The sequence below is a fragment of the Astyanax mexicanus genome, chromosome 17 (genome assembly GCF_023375975.1).
Source record: "Astyanax mexicanus isolate ESR-SI-001 chromosome 17, AstMex3_surface, whole genome shotgun sequence".
NCBI lineage: Eukaryota > Metazoa > Chordata > Actinopteri > Characiformes > Acestrorhamphidae > Astyanax > Astyanax mexicanus.
In genome coordinates, this window is record NC_064424.1 from 23,431,482 (window position 1) to 23,453,922 (window position 22,441).

General features: G+C 38.6%; 3 protein-coding genes across 3 annotated transcripts; 1 reads left to right on the top strand and 2 right to left on the bottom strand.

Annotated features, from left to right (window-relative positions):
* The first annotated feature begins 349 nt into the window (after positions 1 to 349).
* On the top strand, positions 350 to 4,221 carry LOC103034672 (proteinase-activated receptor 2). Its single transcript, XM_007247072.4, has 3 exons — positions 350 to 948; positions 1,062 to 1,115; positions 2,735 to 4,221. Exons 1-3 carry the CDS (start codon positions 915 to 917, stop codon positions 3,886 to 3,888), a joined length of 1,242 nt encoding a protein of 413 aa, XP_007247134.4. The 5' UTR covers positions 350 to 914; the 3' UTR covers positions 3,889 to 4,221.
* Positions 4,222 to 8,084: 3,863 nt separating this feature from the next.
* Positions 8,085 to 11,452, bottom strand: LOC103034357 (proteinase-activated receptor 2-like). Its single transcript, XM_049466547.1, has 2 exons — positions 11,294 to 11,452; positions 8,085 to 9,552 (listed from the first exon to the last, which is right to left on the bottom strand). Exons 1-2 carry the CDS (start codon positions 11,409 to 11,411, stop codon positions 8,477 to 8,479), a joined length of 1,194 nt encoding a protein of 397 aa, XP_049322504.1. The 5' UTR covers positions 11,412 to 11,452; the 3' UTR covers positions 8,085 to 8,476.
* A 3,058-nt stretch (positions 11,453 to 14,510) lies between these two features.
* Positions 14,511 to 15,758, bottom strand: LOC111188478 (proteinase-activated receptor 2-like). Its single transcript, XM_022662232.2, has one exon. The coding sequence runs from the start codon at positions 15,732 to 15,734 to the stop codon at positions 14,700 to 14,702; it is 1,035 nt and encodes a 344-aa protein (XP_022517953.2). The 5' UTR covers positions 15,735 to 15,758; the 3' UTR covers positions 14,511 to 14,699.
* Positions 15,759 to 22,441: the final 6,683 nt, after the last annotated feature.

The window sequence follows — 22,441 nt, forward strand, 5'->3', positions numbered from 1 at the left end:
AATCAGGGTCCGTACTTTGCAGACGGTCCCTTAACAGCTTCAGCGCCCACTGCAGCGATTCCTGCCATTTTCAGTAAATATTCTCGGAGAAACAGAAAGGTTGGGTGTTTTCAGAAAATCTGACGTTTGTAGTTTGTTCTCTGTTCTTCTGTGGTTTGGAAAACGTAATTTGGGAGAGTTTAGGACATTGCCTGTGAGCAAGAGAACGGCCGAAAGGCGAATCTCCGCTGAATATCGAATATCAAACTAACTTTACTCCGCTCCAAAAGCCCCATAAATTAACATTTGAACCCCTTAAAAACTGTACAGTTGAAAACAGATTTTGACTGTGTTTTTACTGAAGATTTTTTCGAAACAGATGTTTTTACTGTGATTTTCAGGTATATTCTATTTTACCTAAAAGACAGAAAAAAACTTTTTCTATTCTACGGCTATTTGTGTGGTTAGAGAATTATTCATGTTCGTTTTTCTTTGTGACAGTGATTCAGCACCATGAATCCAGCAAGTGATTTAGAAATGAAGAAGCGGTATACGCAGAGTGCTTTACACGCCTTGTGATTCCTAAGAATGACACATTTCAACACTTGCATTCGAATAAAAACACAGTTTGGACATGTTATGGTTACTTAATAAAACTTAATACTTCAGAATGTACAGTACAGTATGTATACAGTAGCCAACTGGGTAATGCCATTCCTTTCTCCACCCATTTTCTGAAGCAGTGCCTGATTCACTGCCTGTCTAATTTTACTGGAACCGGCGTGGTGAACACAGTGTTTAGCCTCTTACAGTCAGAGGGGATAAAAAAGATTGTGGAATCAGAAACCATGTTACTCGCTCTCAGACTTTAATACAGAACCACCAGACAGTGGAAAAACGTCTGCTATCATCTCTACCTCCAGATCTGACTTCTGATGGATCCATCCACTTCCATCAACATGTTTGAAGGTAATGCTCTTTCCTGTTCTTGCTGCTATAAACAATATGGTAACACAGCATCTCTCAATATAATTAACTGCCTTATAATCATAAAAAAGTAACCTTTCTTTCTCTCTCAACAGATCTCCCTGATAATTACCATGTGTATGAAGACTATGGATGGCATTTTCCACCTAGTGAGTTCTCACAATATTATTAATACAAATATCAGGAGCTGGAATGTGAAGCATATCTCATATTATGTCTGGACTTGACTTAATATACAGTAGCAAAGTGCCAACATTTACCAGAAATCTCCACCAGAATTCTTTAAACGTTTTTTTTTTTTTTTTTCTGCAGGGCATGCAGACTAGACCATTCGCAACATACACTAAACAGTTATCTCACTGCTATAAATAAGATCTGAAACATTCTTTAACCATAAATGTTCAGGGTGATCACTACAGGCATGCAAAGATCTGTTTGTGGATTTTGAAAAATATGTAAACATGGCTGAGAAAAGCACTGCAGTGGGAGCTGGAGAGCCATTCTACTGTTGAAAGCTGATATAAAAAATATTTAAAAGTATATTTTCTCTTTATACTTAGCTTTGGACATACTTTATCTGTATTTCAGCTTAATTAACAAATGTGATTTTGATGTAGTTTTACTGTTAGTCTTTTGACTAAAATGTATTTTAGCTTTATAAAGCTATTATAAAGCTATTATACACTTTAGTCAGAAGACTATAGACTACAGTCTCATTTTAGTCATTTAGTTAGTATTAGTTTTAGTTTACTTTTACTTGTTTTTTTTCTATTAAATTTCTACTGTTTTTATAATAACGTATCAATTGTAAGTAGAAGATTTTTACCTGAGTAAGCATTTAAAAAAAAAAAAGCATTTACATAATAAAAGTGTACAGAATACTAAAACCTCATTGGGACAACATTTTAGGGCAACACAATTTATATTAAGTATTAAGTGTTAAAGTCACAAAAGTTAGGTATTCATAGACATATCAATATTAGGTGATGTGTTACCACCAGTGGCATGCACAGACATTGTGGGGGGCAAGTGCTCAGGGGGAAAAATGGCACTTTTTAGCGCACGTGGAACACTTCATTATAAAAAAAATTACACGCACATTTGATTTTTATTTGTTTTCAAATATCCAAATATGTTTTCTGATGTCTATATCTGCACACCTCTGACAGTTACTGGTATTTTATACAGATTCTCATTTCATTACAGAAAAATACTGTATAAATAATGTGAATTAGGACTTTTTTACAGTTAAATTGTCTAGTGCTTTGTGCACTGTGAGTTTTCTAAGAAAGAAAACGATCCGTTTCACGTTTTTTCAAAAAAGCATCCCGTTTCATTTTTTCTTTTAGGACTGTTTAAAACACACTGGCAGTTTATATTGTGTCACAAATAAGAGACTAAGACTAAGAAAAGTGCACCAACATGACAGAAAAAAAAAGAAATAAATAAATACATAAATATATAAACATGAATTCAAGTGAATCATTCAGAGGTTTTTCCTTCAACCTAGAAAGTAGTCTTTTTATTTTTGTGTTACACTGATAATTTGCTAAGCACCTTTTCAACTTTTTTAAAAAAGTCTTTTTTTTCTGAAAGTTTGAAGAAAGGCTGTAAAACCGTAGTGATTGTTAAACTTTCAGAATTTTAGAAGATCAAAAAAAGAGTTTTTGATGTCCAGAACTCTTTGTGGCCTCCCTGTGTTATATTTTTGAGTGATATCTGCATATTATTACATGTGATCATAGATGTCTTCTTTATCTTCCTGCAGACAATTCCACTGAGACTTCTTATCCTGCGCTTCAGGTAGAAAAGGAGAGAGAACATGATGTGGTCCTGCCAAACACTTCTGAACTTGTTCTCACCAGCAGTGTCACCACAGCCTTCCTCCCTTTGATCTACATCATCATCTTCATTGTGGGGTTACCCACCAACGCCATGGCCATCTGGGTGTTTCTCATCAGAATGAAGAAAAAGAATCCAGCTTCCATCTTACTGGCCAACCTCGCACTGGCTGACCTGCTCTTCATCATCTGGCTCCCGATGAAGATCCACTATCACTTCAGTGGCAACGACTGGACCTTTGGGGAACCACTGTGTAAAGTTCTAGTGAGTTTTTTCTATGGGAACATGTACTGCTCCACTATCTTCATAGCGTGCATCAGCGTTCAGCGTTACTGGGCAATAACACACCCACTTTCTTACAAACTGACCAATCGTGTAGCAGTGTGTGTATCTGTGTGTGTGTGGATTGTGGTCTGGCTCCTCACCATCCCACTCTACCAGTATGACCAGACTGTTAAAGTCGCCAACCTCAACATCACCACCTGCCAAGATGTCATACGGCCCAGCCAAGAACACTGGCCTGCTTGGTACTTCCGGACCATGGGCATTGTGGGATATGTAGTTCCGTGTGTGGTGTGTGTGGTAGCATATCTGCTGACGTTTCGCTCCCTCAGGAGGTCGATGATGGACAGCTGCACCAATAAAAGAAAGAGGAAGGCTGTTGTCTTTATGGTCATTGTGCTGGTGATGTTCCTGGTGTGTTTCACTCCCAGCAACATCCTACTGATGGTGCACAGTTTTACACTTTACAATGATAACTACAAATTGTACATCGTCGCGCTGTGTCTGGGCAGTTTGAACAGCTGTCTGGATCCTTTTGTGTATTATTTTATCTCATCAGAGTTCAGAGAGCATGTGATAAAGATGCTGATATGTCACAGCAAACAAACAGCTAGTATTATCAGATGTTCCTACAAACCCATGAGCATTCATACTGAAAGCCCAACACCTCCAACAGACACAGCACTACCTGCCTTCCTGGATCAAACTGATAGTACACATTGCAAAACCCAACAAACTGATCTAGGATCTGGACAACCTGGTGAAAAGACAACCGTTGTGCAATGGCAAAAGTCATGATACGCCTCAAAAGCAAAAAAAAAAAAAACAAAGGACCAAATGTGAGCCAGTAATTTTGGCTTCTAGTGTGAACGTGTGTTGCTGCTTTATTTGTATTCAAGACCTAGTGTCACATGATCTGTGAGTTTATTTGTTTGTATTAGGAACTTCTATCTTTGATGATTGATTAAGAAGTCTTGCACTGTACATGGCAGAAACAATGACATGAAAATGTCAAATATTGTTTCAAACGAGACTACTGATGTGTATAGACAGAATATCAAGACTCCTGATAGAAGTGTATAAATATGACTTGCTGGCAAGTGTGTGAAATAAAATAATTTTGTACTAAAATTACTGTTATTGGACATTTTCAGTTTAACTTTTTCTATTTTTTTATATAGATTGGGGGGAGAATTGGGGGTGATTGCTGCAATGGAAGAACAATGTCATGGATTGAAGTAACTTGATTTGAAATAACATTAAACTTTAAGACAGCTTTTAAACAAAGTAAAAATTAGAATAATATTTCAAACCAGACTACTGATTGGTGTATAGACAGAACGTCAAGAATCCCGATAGAGGATTCTTAAAACAATAATAATAATACATTGTTTTGTACTAAAATTAGGACTAAAACTAAGCCATCTTATTTTTCAAGTCTAATAATGGATTTGATGTCATGACTTTACTTGTTTTTTGTTTTCTAAACAAATACTACTATTTTGCATTATTGGTGTGTTTAGTGGAGAAGGTGATTACAGCAATAGAAAAACAACAGAAGAACAATGTCATAAGTTTAAGTAAAAATAAAGAATGAGCTTAAATAAAAAAATAAAGTAACAGCACCAACTTCTTTTTAGCAAGGGTTGTTCATTTTCAGAGCCACCAGCATATGTGTGCTACAAGAATGCTTTCTTCATGAAACTCCACCATGTCTTTCCAAGATTCCCCAACACTGACAAATGGCTGGGGCATCACTGGGGATCGAGCCTAAAACCTCCTGATGAAGAACCAACATTGAGACAGCTACACCAGCCTAAATATAAGAAGAGTTTAAATAACTAATGTTGATGTCAGAAAACATCTAGGCTGAAATGTAGCCTTCCAGTACGTGCATTGGCTTTTTGGCAGAAGCACGTTTCTTTCCACACAGGCTGTAGTTTAGTACTAGTAAGTTGTAATATAGTGCAGATGTGCAGGAAAGAAATAAGATGTGTTTGGTAGTTAGCCTAGTTTTGTGATGTACTCAAAATATGCCTCAGTTTATAAGTAAGTTACAGTGTATTTTTGTCTGAATTTGAATCTGTTTCCTTTCTTGGCAGGGTTGCCAGATTTGTGCAATTCCTGTTCAGTTAGACGCAGTTTTAAATGCAGATGGAAAGGGAAAGTTGTCAGGTACTAAATACTAATAAAAAAGCTCTATCAGTTGCTTAATATTTTAAGTACAGAGAGCATAGAGTGAAAACAAATCAGCCTATTAAGAATATTCAAATCTATAATAACAAATGTAATGCATTGAGTTGCCATGCATGAACAGGCATAGGGTTCCCTCCGTTATCTGTACAACACTTGCTATTAAAAGGAAACTTTTTTGCTATTTAAAAAGAAAAACACCCACAACACAATGTGCATATATTGTATTTATTATTTTACATACAGTATAATATGTGATAAAATGAAAATATAATGTGATAAACAAATCATTGTATAAATATATATATAATTATTATGCTATTATTTTTGTTGCATGCATAGTTGTTTTCTGTTTAAATAACCATTGAAATTTGTACAACCACATTTGATAAGAGATTAAATACTCCTGCAAAAAAAAAAAAAATCCAGATCAAGTTCAGCTGGTCAACCAGGAAAAACCTCAACGAAGCTTATGCTGGTAGGCTAGCTTGATAACTAGCTCTTGGCCAGCATAGGGAATACTTTTCTCTGGATTACCAGAGATGTTTTTAGCAACGTGCAGCATGCTTTTAGGACACGCTATTATACTGTGATTATGCATCAGCTTTTTATTATTACGTTGTATTGTATTTTATTTATTGTATTTTAGTAACAAAAGGACGTTGCTTTCAATGTTTCCATGATATTATGTGTTGTATAACTTGAAATGTCTAGAAATATTTCTGGAATTATACAACAGGTAATTCCGACCTCACAATGTGAAGTGTTCTAACCATGCTGATATTTGTGATAACAGCACGGCCTTCTTACACCAAATCTGTATCACTTTGTGTACACGTTGCTATGGACGCTATGGCCCAATGTGCTTGGGCAGCTGCCTTATTGCCGTCCTTGGCTGATATTGCCCTTCCGAGGGAAGGGAAAAAATAATATAGGCAAATATGATTTAATATTTCAACAAGATTTTCTTTATAATTTGTCATTTTGATTGAAGTTTCGTAAAATAAAGTTTTCAGAGTCAATCATTCAGATTCAGACACGAGGGAGGGCGCGGGCGAAGCGGGGAACACGCAGCACGCTTCACTAGAAAAAAAAAAAAGCGCAGCACACGACCGGGCAGTGCTTCAGCCGACTAGCAGAGGAGTTTGAAGATGCCGTGGGAGTAGAGCGACTGCCCTGAAGGTGAGCTTGAAATGTAGCCTTCACAGTATTACAAGACATGATCACAATCAACTTCTCTAAAATCCGATGTTGTCGAGTTTAGGATGTTTAGTGATCCTAAATAATCTCACAGCCACCTACTGTGCTATGTTTAGGTAGCAAAAAAACCCCGACAGCCAGCTAGCTTGCAGTCAACGTTTTACATGGCTCAGGTTGTTTTGTGGGAGGCTAACCAAACTAAGTTACATGCAGCTGATAACATTTCATTTTATCAAGCAAGATGAATGACGGACATAAAGCACTATTCGAATTATTCACATGCACGTTGTGTGCAGAAAATACAGGAGAGAGAGACTTTTTTTTTTGTGCCCTTTCTTCAGGTTAGAGCAACTGCCCTTCAAGATTCCTGTGCACGTCCCTGACACACAGTGCAGTTTTGAATCATCACCTCCAACCAGCAGCAGCAGCATTAGCTTAGCACAGGCTAGCTCCCAGCCAAGGCACACTTGCCTGCAGCTCCCAGTGCTGGCTCATCTTTTGTGGAAAAAAAAAAGAAAGGACATCCATGAGTCACATTCGGCCACAGTCTGATAGCCGGAACAGTAACCAACCAGGCTAGGCTAAGATAATGCTGAGCTAAAGCAAGCTACGCTAAACTAACCTCCGGCTAGCTAACCAACAATACCCAGCAAACAGGCAGATATGCTCACAAACGCACAGCTTTCATATGAAGACAACTCAGCAGAGCAGGAGAGGAGAGCTTCAGCGTTATTTCACGGTCCTAACGTTTATTAACCCCCTTAATCCCCAATTTTAATTTTAAGCTAGCGTATAAACCATATGCACTTTTGTAGATGCAGTTCTGTTACAGTTCACTTGTTGTGGAACTACTTTTTGGTAGAAGGTACCGTCCGTATTAAAGCATATTTATCATACATTTTCTGAGGGTCTTTAATTCTTTTCTTGATTCATTTTGTAAAAAAAACACTTGTTGTATATTAGCAACAGAACCCGAGGTTGTGTGTTAACGTGAATAACACTCCCACACTCCCTCTCGTGTTCTATTGCTTAACAATATTTCTGTAATGCTACAGGCTAACCTTCCTGCAATCATTCCCTGCTAGCTGGATGGCTAAGCACTAGCTAAATTAACTGTCTACTGTAAATGATTGTGTTCATGAAAACACACACTAACTGTGGTGTATCTGTAGTGGCTGCTTTGACCTTGTCAACTAAGGGCACAACTAAAAGCCTGTTAGCATGCTAGCTTGTTAGCTTTGTTGTTTAGTGATACATTAAGGTACAAACATAAAAAACTAGACAGTTGTTTATATTGTAAGCAGTATATACACACATACCACAAGTGGCTTAGTACAAGAGAAGCTGTCCTAAATTTATTAACTTATATATATATATATATATATATATATATATATATATATATATGTATATATATATATATATATATATATATATATATATATATATACATATATATATATAAATTAAAGTTTTATTATTTATTTTTATTGTTTATATTGTTACATGGTCAGTGTACACTGATATGCTCGAAGTCCAGGGATAACAGTATGTACAGTAAGTCGATTATGAAGAGTTACCACAGGGAACGGCTTGGGAACAGCCGCACCTATATTATCTTATTTTTCAGACTATAAATTACACCTGATTATAAGACGAACTATCAATGAACGTCTATTTTCTGGTCTATTTTCATACATAAGTTATAATAAGCAATACATTAAAGTGAGCACAGGTGTCACCATGTTTCCTTTCTAATGGGGAAGCTGGGGGAAGCGCCTAAGTAAACAAGGAAAAAGCGCCATCTACCCACCCAGAGAGAGCAAGGCCAATTGTGCTCTCTCAGGGCTCCGGTGGCTGATGGCAAGCTGCATGACTGGGATTCAGAACCAACAATCTCCTATTCATAGTGGCAGTGCTTTTAGACTACTGGACCACTCAGTGCCTGGAATTAATCTGATTTAACCAGCAAACTGAACAAACCATAATGTACTTAATGATCCAGCTTTGCTGTTGTGCGTGTTGGAGATGTTGTGGTTTCTGAAGAGGAAGCTTTCTTAGGAGTGAAGGAAATCCTCTCCTGCTGGGCAGAGCGTTCACTACAACACTTCAGCATGTTCTTCAAATTCTGTCTGAACTCTGATGAGATCAAATAATACACAAACGGGTCCAGACAGCTGTTTAGGCTGCCCAGACACAGCGCAACAATGTAGAAGCTGTAGGCTTCATTCTGAATCTCTGCACCCAGGAGAGAGTAGTGAACCATCAGCAGGACGTTACTGGGAGTGAAACACACCAGAAACATCACCAGCACAATGACCATAAGGATAATCGCCTTCTTCTTTTTATTATTGCTGCTGGAAGCAGTTCTGGACCTCCTGAGAGAGCGAAACGTCAGCAGATATGCTACTACACACACCACACAGGGAACTACATATCCCACAGTGCCCATGCTTAAGAAATATCCAACAGGAATATAATTTTGACTGAGGCGTATTGTGTCATGGCAGGTGGTGATGTTGAGGTTGGCGACTTTGACAGTCTGGTCATACAGGTAGAGTGGGGTGGTGAGGAGCCAGACCACAATCCACACACACACAGATACACACACTGCTACCTGATTGGTCAGTTTGTGAGAGTGTGGGTGTGTAACTGCCCAGTAGCGCTGAACGCTGATGATGGCTATGAAGATAGTGGAGCAGTACATGTTCCCATAGAAAAAGCCCACTAGAACTTTACACAGTGGTTCCCCAAAGATCCAGTTGTTGTTGTTGAAGTGGTAGTGGATCTTCAGTGGGAGCCAGACGATGAAGAGCAGGTCAGCCAGTGCGAGGTTGGTCATCAGGATGGACGCTGGATGCTTCTTCTTTGTTCTGAAGAGGAACACCCAGACGGCCATGCTGTTGGTGAATAACCCCAAAATGAAGACGATGATGTAGATGACAGGGAGGAAGACTTTGGTAAGGCTGCTGGTCAGAACTTCTGCAGCAGTATCAGTTGTGAACACACCCAGCTTAGTCTCATTCACTACATAAAATCCACCTACGAAAAGCTTAAGACTCCAGTTTCCTGTAATGAGAGAACAGAGGGTTAGGTCTCAGTGGAAAATGATGTTTTCTATGACAACAGCATAAGACATCTTACATCTGCAAACAGTCTATTTACATGGCTTCCACCTTTGTCGTTTCAATAACAACGGCACTTGTGAACATCTACAAAAATCTACGGTAATGAGGCCATGGTGGTCTCGAAATGAGTTGTTTTCAGGTAAGTTTCTGGCATATTGTTATCTTGGCAAGATAGCAATTAACATCTGACGGTTGACTGCAGTCAGTGGAGCACCTGTGCTTCCATTGCTAATATAACAATAAGCCAGAAATTTACCTGATTTACTGTATTCGCAAGTGCTGTTGCTATTTAAATGACACAAGTGAAAGGCATGAAAATAAACTGTTGATGCTGTATAAGTAAGTAATTACAATAGAAAACACAGGTGTGCCACTGACTGATTTAAACCCTGACAACAGACAGCCGTCAGACGTTAGTTGCTATGTTGGCAACGCAGGTGTACACACAAGGTGTAAACACAAGGACACACAGCAGTGCACAAACCCAACTTTTACATACAAAACAAAACAATGTATACAGTCCACAAATACTGTACAATGGGTAACTTAAAGATTAATAATATATTTATATTGCTGTGTAGTGATAATTGGACGTAATGCTACATGAGGTGACCAGAAAAAAACAACAGTTTAATGCAAGGTGACAATGTCAAATTAACAAGCTGATTTATTTGCAAAGTGCAAATTGACTATAGTATATAGCTGTTAATATTGATCAGGTCACCATAAAATCATATTATCATAATATTTGCCCCTTCCTGAGAGATTTGGCAGAAGCCACCACTGAGCGACACAGTGATTGGTTTATTGCATGTTACACCCAAAACACACCCATGATTAATTAAGAGAGAATTAGTACATGCTTTTTGCAAATTTTGAACAACACAAGGTGTACTTTTCCCGTCGTTATGATAGCAAAGACACACTGAGACTGTGCCCTAAAGCAAGCTGTGCTCACCAAAAGATTGCTAAAATAGTGCCCAAAAAAGAAAATGACAATCAGATACAGTATTATTGATTTATTATTGTTACTGATTAAACTCAATCTCTTTTTCCAATCCATGAAAAGTGCAGCCCTGCCCACAGAGGGAGTAGATTTACTTCATATTCCACATCAGCTAAAACTACGATCTAGCCACAGATAGTGTATGTGAGATAAATGAGACAATAAACTGGGAACCGTTGAAACCACTTATGAGCGGAAAATGTAATGCAAGTAAATAAACTCATTTTTTTTTCTTCAGTAATTTCTTACAGTGGACAATTTTGAGGGGAAGTAAAGAGGACACTGTATGTGTGTAATTGCTTTACATTACTATGATAGAGGATGTGGATGCGGTTTAGGATGCTCCCCCTCCTTTTTAACTTTTTCTCAGAACATTTAGAGGCTGGTTTATTAACATAGTGTCTGTGGTTTTTACCAATGTGGTCTGAAGATTGAGATTTTCTGCTGATGTTATTGGTCAGCAGCTTCAGTCCCTGATGGCTTTATTGGAGTAAGAAGTAAATATACAGTATATAGTCTATATTGAAAATGTGTTTCTAGACTTTGATACTTAATACTGTCTTAATTAAAATGATATATTGACTTTTATTCAACAGGTTAAAGTATTTAGGTTGATTTAAAGAACAGAGCATCACCAGCAAACAAAAACAAGAAATGAAAAGAAACAGAAGCTTACCGTCAGAGCCGTTTGTGAAGAATGAATCCATCAGATCCCAATATGGTATTAATTCAGAGATATTAGGTATCTCCCTCGTTTCTTCTCTGATTGTGAGGAGATTGTGCATTTTCTTCATCTGCAGTGTGATTAAACCACCCTCTTGTTTTCCAGTAACAGCAGGTTAGCAGGGCTGTGGGTTTGATGTTAATTTTATCTAAGTAAGAGTGGGAGGAAATGGAGGGAGTAGGCTTTCACCCAAATGAACCGTAATGGAGCTAGAGTCTTATTACTGTATAGCAAGGCTTCATTTGTGCTGGAACCTCTTAGATTTGAATTTTTAACCCACAGCCTGATAAAATATGAAAAGCAAATGCAATTCAGGCACAATGGACCACTCATAATATGCTCATCCATAAAGGGTCAGAGTCATAAAACAAATTTAAACAAGTAACTCTTCACACCCAATATACAGGGGTTGGACAATGAAACTGAAACAGCTGGTTTTAGACCACAATAATTTATTGTCTCGTTGGACAGTTCTGGTGGAAACAGTAGAGTTTAGGTGCACATTGAATTCTGCCGTGATTTGGGCAGCCGTGGCTTTGTTTTTTGGATACAATCCGGGTTAACACCCGAACATCCCTTTCAGACAGCTTCCTCTTGCGTCCACAGTTAATCCTGTTGGATGTGGTTGGTCCTTCTTGGTGGTATGCTGACATTACCCTGGATACCGTGGCTCTTGATACATCACAGGTGCGTCAGCAATACGAGCACCAACAATTTGTCGACTTTTGAACTCTAATTGAACTTGCTAATTGAACCTTCACATTCTGCTCGTACTAGTGTAATGTGCAATTAATGAAGATTGGCCACCATGCTGCTTCAATTTAGCCATGAAACCTCCCACACTAAAATGACAGGTGTTTCAGTTTCATTGTCCAACCCCTGTATGTTTAAACGTCTATAAATTTAATTGCATTTTTTTTTGCACGAGAAGGTAGAGTAAACACAAGTATGCTAACAAAACAAAGACTTGTACAGACATGGTTTATTGGGATGTTTGTGAATTTTAAAGGAGTGCACTATGTAGGGAACATGCATCATTCGAGACTGAGCCAACAGTCCAAACAAACTGGCAAACATAGCAAGCTAGCAAACAAAGCTAACACTCTCTAAACATTGACATCACTAAACTTCTGCATTCTTTTTTCTTTGTGATGCTTTTCCAGGCAGTGTGTTATGGTTCACTTTGCTGAATGATAAAGGATCTTTCTTTAAACTGACAGACAAAATGTTTCTGTAGATGTCTGAGTTCATTAGATATCAATGAAGATTAACAAGTCCATCTCAGAAGAAACCATGCAAGCTCATGCCATGGCACTACCTTCACCGTGTTTCAAATATATGCTGGCATAGTTTATCCAAACTTTAGCCTCCCCATCACATTGGTAAAGGTTAATATTTATCTCATTAGTTTTTGCCTGGCTTTCCTATTCCCCTTTTCCTACTCATAGTGTTTTTTCATGTTCATGAAGTCTTCTGCAAACAGTAGATTGTGATACCTTCACATCTGTCTTCTGGCAGTTGTTGCTAATGTCACTAAAAAAAATGTATAATTCTTTACAAAACGCACAGTGTTTCTGCATAAACTGCTGTTTTTTTCTGGTCTACCTGTTTGACATCAGTTACTTAGTACATCAGTTACTTAGTACATCAGTTACTTAGTACACCAGTGACGACTTTCTTCATCAGTACATTTCAAATGGCTGTACTGGCTATGGCCAATATTTGTGCAGTGGCTCTGATTGATTTTCGGAGCTGGCCCTGAGAATATGTTTTATACTTTTTATACTATTCCTCAAAGTAGCCACATTTATATTGAGGAGAGATCTGCATGTTCTTGGTATTCAAGAGGTAGAGTCACCTGGATTTTTTTTTCAGTTTCTTGAAGGAGTTCCTGGAGGGGCTGAACAATAGTTGCTGCTTTTCCTTCATGCTGTGAAGCTTCAGCTCCTCCCACATTACCTCAAATCACCCATCTCAGTTGATCAGGTTTAAGTCAGGGAATTGTGGAGGCCAAACACCTTTTTTATATGTGTCCCTTATTTGTCCCTTAACACTTTTTACTGGTACTGTACATGGACCCCCTCTTCTTTATTTCTAGAACACTTGTTGTGATATTAAATAGTTTTGACACATGCATACTTGTAACATCCAATATTACAATGGCTGTCGCCTAGGTTTTTACTGTATGAATGTATGCATGTAGTAGCGTGCAATGCAGCATGCAATAGGACATCATATTGTATATTATATATTACCATCAAGGCATTGATACAAAGATTAATTATAGATTAAAGTAATATAGATGCTCCTCTGGGTTTTTGAGATTGGTGTTGGCTAAGCAGGTCAAGTTAGTAAAAACTAGACCGTTGTTTATTTTATAACCAAAAAATATGGATATATAAGTGCTATGTTATAGAGTCCATACCTTAAAACTAGTGGTGTCAATAGATTAAACCATTTAATCAGATTAATCCCAACAATATTATGTGATTAACTGTGATCAACTGCATTTTTTCTAAACTGCGTTCTTCTTCCGACACGTTTTTATAGTGGATAATAAAATGTAAATAAAGAATAAATATAAGAAATGTAAATATATTAGTGGTGCAAATTAAAATACTAGTATATACATCTAAGTTTGATGGGAGATAAAGCCATCCAAAGTTTGCATGACAAATTGAATACAGGATCACTTACTTTTACTTTATTACAAACATCTCAGCTTGGTTGTAGGGATTTCTAAATTAGAACTTAATTTGCTGAGTATTAAAGGACATTTTTTGCAGTTGGTTCCTATGGTCCAGATCAGTTGATAAGTTTGTTTACTTGGAACATTTCTCCCCTGTTTGGTTTGATTTCACGCTTTGATTTCACGCTTTCACACCAACCTAAACGCACCAAAAATGCGCACCAATGCAAGCACATTGTTGAGAAGATTCAGTGTTCCAGCATGAATATCTGTGCAAGGTGAAGCTGCTTTGACACAGAAAGCTGAACATTTCCAGCTGTGTTTTCAATGGTCACTCAGCTGCGAGCATTGAACCCTGCACATACTGCGTGTGTAAACAGCACGGAGCAGCAGCAAAAACATTGTTTGTTCATAGCGCTAATATATCAGATTTAACTGCACCATAACAGCAGTTTAGCTCAATTAAAAATGAGTATAGCTGGGATGTCTCCTCTGTCACTGTGTTGTCTGTGTTGGAGCTTTTTGATCAGATGGATCGGAAAATCTGCTTGTTTGGTGTGGCAGATTACGGCGGAGGTTGGGGTCAAAATTTTTGGTGCAATTAATTGCGTTTAAAAAATAAAACTGAGTAACTGATTACAAATTTGGTTTGCTAATTTAGTCTTCTACTCATGGTCTACTTAGAAGAGCGTCAACTTGATGATCTTGCTTAGACGTTGTTGTGCTCGTTGAAGGTGTTGTGGTTTCTAAAGAAGAAGAAGCTTTCCCAGGAGTAAGGGAAACCCTCACCTGCTGGGCAGAGCGTTCACTACAACACTTCAGCATGTTCTTCATATTATTTCTGAAGTCTGATGAGATAAAATAATACATGAACGGGTCCAGACAGCTGTTCAGGCTGCTCAGACACTGTGCAACCACATAGACGTAGTAGCTATTATAGTAAAACCCTGCCAACACCGAAGAATATTGAACGATCTGCGTGACGTTACTGGGAGTGAAACACACCAGGAACATCACCAGCACAATGACCATGAGGGTAATCGCCTTCTTCTTCTTCTTACTGCTGCAAGAATGTGCTACAGACCTCCTGAGAGCACGACAAGTCAGCAGATATGTTACAACACACACCACACAGGGAACTACATATCCCACAATGCCCATGGTTAAGAGATAACTAGCAAGGAGATGTATTTCGTGGATCCAAATGATGTCATGGCAGGTGGTGATGTTGAGCTTGATTATTTGAATAGTCTGATCATACAGGTAGAGTGGGATGGTAAGTAGCCAGACCACAATCCACACACACACACATACACACACTGCTACCTGATTGGTCAGTTTGTGAGAGTGTGGACGTGTGACTGCCCAGTAGCGCTGAACACTGATGAAGGCTATGAAGATAGTTGAGCAGTACATGTTCCCATAGAAAAAGCCCACTAGAACCTTACACAGCAGCTCCCCGAATATCCAGTTGTTGTTGTTGAAGTGATAGTGGATCTTCAGCGGGAGCATGATGATGAAGAGCAGGTCAGCCAGCGCGAGGTTAGCCAGTAAGATGGACGCTGGATTCTTTTTCTTCTTCATTCTGAAGAGGAACACCCAGATGGCCATGGCGTTGGTGGGTAACCCCACAATGAAGATGATGATGTAGATCGCAGGGAGGAAGACTGTGGTGAGATTGCATGTCAGAAAATCTGCTACCATACTAGACGAATCCACTTCAATCTCTTTTTTCATTTCCGTGGAGTTAAATAAAGTGATGTTTCCTGTAGTGAAAGAGAAGATAAAATACAATTCTGTTTTTTTTCACAAACTAAAAGAAAAGGATTGTTACAGGAATAAAAAGAAAATCTTACACACTGCCAACAGTCTATTTTCTCACCTTTTACCTTTATCGTTTAAATAGCAACAGCGCTATATATCTACGCTGATGATGGTGTAGAGGTCTCAAAATGAATTAGATACATTTCTGGTGTATTGCTATCTTGGCAATGTTAAACACAGGTGCACCACTGACTGAATACAACCTACGCAGATGTCAACAGTAAGAGGTTCATCACTATCTTGCAGTGAATTGTCAACCCAGGTGCATCCCCAACACATGTGCACCCCCGCTTGTTAGGCACACATCAACATGCAGTAGTGCACAAACCCACAGTTCATGCCTGTTAGCATTGAAGTGTGAAGTGTGAACAGTGAGCACATCAGTTTCCTCTGCTGAGAAGTTTTGGACACATCCAGGTATAGCTGTGCCCCGGAAATAGTAATACGCCAAAGTCAAAGCGCACCTGGCTCTTAATGGGAATGGCAGGAGGCACGCTTATGAGGCACTCAGCTGTGATGAATTAATAGAAATAATACTGTATATGCCTCTTGCGCATTTTGAGCAATGCAAGGCATACTTTTCCCACTGTTACGATAGCAAAGTCTTCTAGCAAGGACTTATCCTCTGCCCTAAATGAAGCTACATAGTGCACAGTTTAAGGCTCGCCTATACATTGCTAAACTAGGGTCCTATGTGAGTGTAATCGCTAATTAGGACTAAGTAGATAATGTGTATGCAGTTAAGTAACCCATAAGGACAGGCTTTTTCCTTGGTCAGTAGTCCCAGACCTTAATGGAGCCTTCAGTAAGGTATAAAATAAATGCAGTTTAAACCCTATAATCTGTACTGAAAATGTGTTTGAAAACATTGATCTGTATGTCTCATTCAAAGTGCTGTATTAACATTCTTTAAGAGGTTAAGGTGATATAAAGAACATTCTCACCAAAAAGAAACACAAGCTTACCTTTAGACATGTTTGTGAAGTTTGTGAAGAATAAATCCATTTCAACAATTCAGAGGTCTATCAGAGATAGTGATGGATAAAAGTGACATGTGTCAAGCACCTTCCTTCTTCTCGGACTGTCAGGAGATGTGTACGTTCTTCATCAGCAGTATGAATGACACACCCAGCTTTTGCTAGTAACAGCAGATAAGTAGGTCTGTGGGTTTGTGGTTTATCTAAGCTAAGTAGGAGAGCACAGAATCGGGACCGATCTTCCAGTTAAATGGTTCGTAATGGAGAGTGGTGGTGATACTCTAAAGCATGGCTTCATTTGTTCTGGATCCTTGCAGATAATCCTTCACTGCTTATACCACAGACTGTTCATAATATATGAATAGGCCACACATAATGTAATCATTGATTAGGTCCAGATCATAAAACACTGCAGTAGCATTAATAACAGACATCCCAAGTTGCAAAAGTTGATTTCAGGGTGCTCACACACCAAAGGATAACGAATCTTTGCTTTTATATTAATTATTTTTACTTTTTTAAATTAAATTTAGAGTATTTATAGGTGAAATGAGTTTTATCTTTTTTCTTTCTGGAAGGCCCTGCCTCTGCTTTCATTTTTTATTTTTTATTTTTTGAAAAAATATTCTTGACAAAAATTGACAGTTACAATATCACAAAAAATTGCACAACATCAAAAACATTTCATATCATATTACAATAATTATTAATATTGCCTCCGCCATGATCTGCTTTCCCTCACTCACTGAACAAATCCCATCCGGGAGGGGGTAAAAACACTGCCCGCCCACACTAAAAACTGATTGGCTGTCTCACAGACTCTTTGCAGAGAACAGGCCAATCAGAACCCTCTCTGTTTTCTCTCTTCTTCCCACACGCGATTAGAGGGAAAAAGGCTGTGGCCTGTGTGCACGTTTGTGTGCAGTGCACTCTTGGGGCGCTCGTTCTGAATTCCGGGAGATTATATGTGACTCGCGGGCATCAGGGAGCCGCTACCGAAATGCGGGAGACTCCCGCAGCTTCAGGGAGACTTGGTTTGTCTGTAATAAGCTCATATGAAAAAAAAAAAACGTATTAGTTTTAATTTTAATTTTAATTATTTCGTCCTAAATATATAAAGGTTTAATTTTATTATGTATACACCATGTAGTATTCCAGCAGTTTTAGTGACTTTCCAAATCCGTTTATATATATATACTCAGGTCGAGGGGTCAATCAGAAGTGATTTTCTCCTGCTGGTTCATCCAATTCTGTGTAGATGCTGCCATTCATATGCAAATTAGACACGTGAGTGAGCAAAGTTCCGAGTCCATGAAGAGACGCTAACTGCTGGCAATTAGTCAAGTTTGCAAGGGTTCACAAGGCAGAAAATCTTTTTTTTCCTTCAGTGCATGCATACAGTATTATTGGGCAATGTTTATGTAGGTAGCACAGAGGACTGAAATTCTTAGAACAGACAGTACAGATTCTAACAAAAACAAAATATATGTTACCAAAAAAAAAAATACAACTGCAAACAATATTAACATGGTGTTAAATCATGATTAGATATGCCTGGCCTGAACTTCTGGGGCTATAGCCCCAAAACAAGCCCTGAACCCTGAACCCCACGTCAAGCCATGAATGCACTTCACACATCAGCGTTTACAGGCCAGTCCCAAATCACTCCCTGCTCTCTCCTATGAGTCTCCTCTCTCAGAACTATACAGCGTGATTTTAAACAGACACGCTTTTGGGACACAGCCCATTTCTTTTAATTACAACCCCCTTCTAGAAAAGCTAGCACAGCATTAGCATTATCCACTAAGCATTAGCTCTTTTGCTGTTCAGAAGTGAATATTATTGGATTGTAGCCTGCTGCTAACCCCGGCTAGCATTGCTGGAGCAGCATTAGCTTTACCCGCTAACTAGTGATGGGACGATACGCTTTTTTTCAGCTCCGAGCCGATATCGATACAAAACTGATAAAATTGCCGATACCGATACAAATACCGATACTTTTAGTTTATTAATAGTACTATGATTAAGGTTTCATAATGAGGCTGAAACAGACCACACAGCCCTTTGAAGAGTATACACAAGTGCATTTAATGTAAATGCATTCAAAAGTCATTTATTTGACATACTTTATATGCAAATACACAGTAGTTTCCTTTCAAGTTAAATGATTTAATTTTTATTAAATATTAAAAAAAGGTAAATATTAAATACGCTAAATATTAAATTCAGGGCATTGTTTTGCTACGGTTGCGCAGGAGACTTTTATTTTGACAAGTAGCATAGAGGATTAGCTGCAATAGCTAATGGCTAACCGGTGGTGCTAACTGTATTTCCAAGCTGAATTAATCACTGTTTTTTAATAACTGATTGATTTCTTAGTGCTGGTTAGGGTTGGTAGGATCTGTGATTTGATATTAGATGAAGATTATGGCTGTAGTTCACTTAATATAGTTATTTATTACATTCACAATGCCGGAATGCATTTGCTAACGGCTAACTGGTGTGTTTGTGCTGGTTAGTGTTTGTAGATCCTGTGTTTTTATAGGATATGTGAATTATAAATGCTAACAGACTGCTGGTGTTAATCTGTTTATTTGGACGCTGACTTTACGTGTACCGTTCTGCTGTACAGCGTTTTCAAAGTTAAAACTCTCCAGATGATTGAATTTTTATTGTAGACAAATAGCTAATGTTTACTCAGTCAGCTGCAGACTGAAGCTGCTGGATGTTCAGGGTAAACTGTGGAACTGGAATCCGGATCAGTGATGTGTTTCGTGTTAACGTTACGGCGGTTTTACTGTCCAGCTCAAGCTGTGGACTGGAATATGGATTGGTAAGTGGATCGGACGCGCTCGCCCGATATCCGATATGTCGAATTACATCAATATCGGCCCCGATACCGATATTGTATCGGATCGGTCCCATCTCTACCGCTAACCACAGCGCTAGCTCTTTTACCGTTCAGAGGTAAGTATACTGGACTTTAGGCTGTGTGTTTACAGTGTAAAAACAATCTATGTGGGATGAACCGCTATCTAATATCGACCTGGCTTACCGGAACACTCAGGGTTCCTCAGTATAGCGCTGTCGGGTGGCATTAGCCACTAACTGCAAATAGAATGTGTAACTGTCCGAATATTTTGGATCCTAACTGTAGTTGCACTTATTCCCCCCCATGATGCTTTGTCTTGGCATAGCTTGTTTTAGTTTTTCCTATTTATTAGATTTTTTTCTTATTTATTATAGTTTATTACAACCTGATTGCAATTGTGTAATCGCACCTGCCTACCAATACAGTATGTGTTGTTTACTGAAGACAGACAGTGATTATTTAAAAAATTCTAAGAATACTTTAAATGTTTGAAGGGTTAACTGGTTATTCAAAGACAAGTAAAACCCACTAGCAGAAGGTTCTTTATAATGACACTTAAAATATGTGTCTCACAACATTTTTAAGTACTGTTTAGATCCCTTACAATCCTTAGAGCAGGGGTCGGCAATTACTTTTGGCCACGGGCCAGATATTTTTCAAGCCGTTACGTGACGGGCCACAAAAAAAAATCTGTTTTTGGAAAAGGAAGCAGGTAAAACTAGAAGAAAGGAGAAAAAAATAAACACTCCGCTCCTCATACAGGATCGAACCCATGCTTCAAGATTGCGGTTCAATACACTACTGTTGCCCCGGCTAGTGAATTGGGATACAGCCGGGGAAACTGAGCAAGAACGAGCAGAAAAATAAAAACAGGCAGAAACTAAAGTCACGCCGAGCTCGACAGAAAGACAGGGGAGGGATGTAAACAAAAGCTCTTCAGAGAAGTATTTTATTATTTTGTTTTTCATTATTGGTCATTAAAGTTTAAACAACATCATGGGCCAGATGTTTTATGCTTGGCCGCCTATTGCCGACCCCTGCCTTAGAGTGTAGTGGTGTTTAATTTGGCCAAGGACACTTGTGTGGTAACCAACAGATTTTATCTGACTCCACCCTCAGATCAAATTTGAAAAATGCTAAAAAAAAAATGTGAGGGGCAGTTTGGGAGGGGTTCCTGGTGATGTATGGTTTAGGGGCAGGGCAGGAGGGAGCGCTGATTGAGCGGAGTAGTGTTTTCTGCCTCTGATAGTGGTGAAACGTAGTGATGTGGTGACGTGTCTGCGCACCAAAGTACATGAAAATGGGCAGAAACTAAAGTTACGCCGAGCTCGACAGAAAGACAGGGGAGGAATGTAAACAAAAGCTCTTCAGAAAAGTATTTTATTATTTAGTTTTTTTAATTTTCGGTCATTAAAGTTCAAACAACCTCATGGGCCAGATGTTTTACGCTTGGTCGCCTATTGCCGACCCCTGCCTTAGAGTGTAGTGGTGTTAAATTTGGCCAAGGACATCTATAGCACAGTTGAATCGGAGAGGGTGCAGCAAAGGCGAAAATCACCACAATAAAAGTGGTTAGAAAAGGTTTATAAAGATTTTAAGCAGTAGTGGTGTTTCATTACTTCCAACACATTTCAGCTATTAATGAAAAATGTGTTTTAGGGTTTAGTGCCTCTTTAATGGAAATTGGATCCATTTAACTTGTTTTACAGACAATGGAAGGACAAAGCATCCAGAGTAGAATATATTTAGGGTGATGATGATGATGATGAGAGGGAGAATTGCTGGTACTGTAAGAGACTGAATTCTGGGCAAAAAATAAGATTAACTCTGTACTATATTGTGAACAGTGCTATATACTGTAGTGCCTTTTTGCTAGGATTGTAGACAAAGATGTTTCAGAAGAATTCAGGCCCAGCTGGCTGTGATCAGTTCACTCCAGTAGCATGACCTAACACTGCCTCCCACTGCCCTCCACAGGGCCGCCGCTCTGCATACGCAGACAACGCAGCCAGCGTTAGGCCTCAACCATTTTGCAGTTGCAGGGAGCCAAATTGACTGAGAATGAAATGTGTTGAAATTATGACATTATTAAATTTAAAACCCAATGTGAATTATTTATGATACGCTCATCTTTTTTGTCTTTAAACATTGCATGGGGCACCTACTCTACTACTTAAAAGCGGCACGTTATTATTTTTGTGCATAATATAATGCCCCCACCCCTATTGCCTGAAATGGCACGGCTCGGTTTGCTCTGTTGGTTGTTGCCAGATGTGACATTTTCCAGTCAAATAAATAATCAAAAAATGCATGGATGCGCTAAATCTTGCGCATGTTTAACCATTTTTAAAGTGTATGTGGCCATTCTATACAAAAACTTGTCCAGTGCAATATTTGTGTAAGTTAAAAACTTAAAATAAAATAAACAAATAGGATGAAAAATCGTAACTTATCTGGCAACCTTAGTCCTAACTAAAGTTGCAAGTTCACCGCGCAAAGTTGCTACTAAATGGTAATTCAACTATGAAGCGACGGTTTGAGTCTGGAGCTGAGAAGAAGAAAAAGAAGCAGAAAGATGAGGCCCATGCATCCCTTTCTGGTGAGTAACTTCGATGATAAAGGTTTAAATAGTTTTGATTACTTCATGTTCAGTGGTGTTGCCTGAGCTAGTTACGTTGGCTTTGCTGATTTGGTAGCTTTAAACGCTTAACTAGAAACTAATCTGGGTATTGCAAGGC

Bases quoted from the DNA above. Each gene is read 5' to 3' on its own strand.
- LOC103034672 (XM_007247072.4), top strand. From the start codon at position 915: ATGGATCCATCCACTTCCATCAACATGTTTGAAG. The intron at 949-1,061 runs GTAATGCTCTTT...CTCTCTCAACAG, and splicing joins TTCCATCAACATGTTTGAAG to ATCTCCCTGATAATTACCAT. The intron at 1,116-2,734 runs GTGAGTTCTCAC...ATCTTCCTGCAG, and splicing joins TGGATGGCATTTTCCACCTA to ACAATTCCACTGAGACTTCT.
- LOC103034357 (XM_049466547.1), bottom strand. From the start codon at position 11,411: ATGAAGAAAATGCACAATCTCCTCACAATCAGAGAAGAAACGAGGGAG. The intron at 9,553-11,293 runs GTAAGCTTCTGT...CTCTCATTACAG, and splicing joins CTTCACAAACGGCTCTGACG to GAAACTGGAGTCTTAAGCTT.
- LOC111188478 (XM_022662232.2), bottom strand. From the start codon at position 15,734: ATGGTAGCAGATTTTCTGACATGCAATCTCACCACAGTCTTCCTCCCT.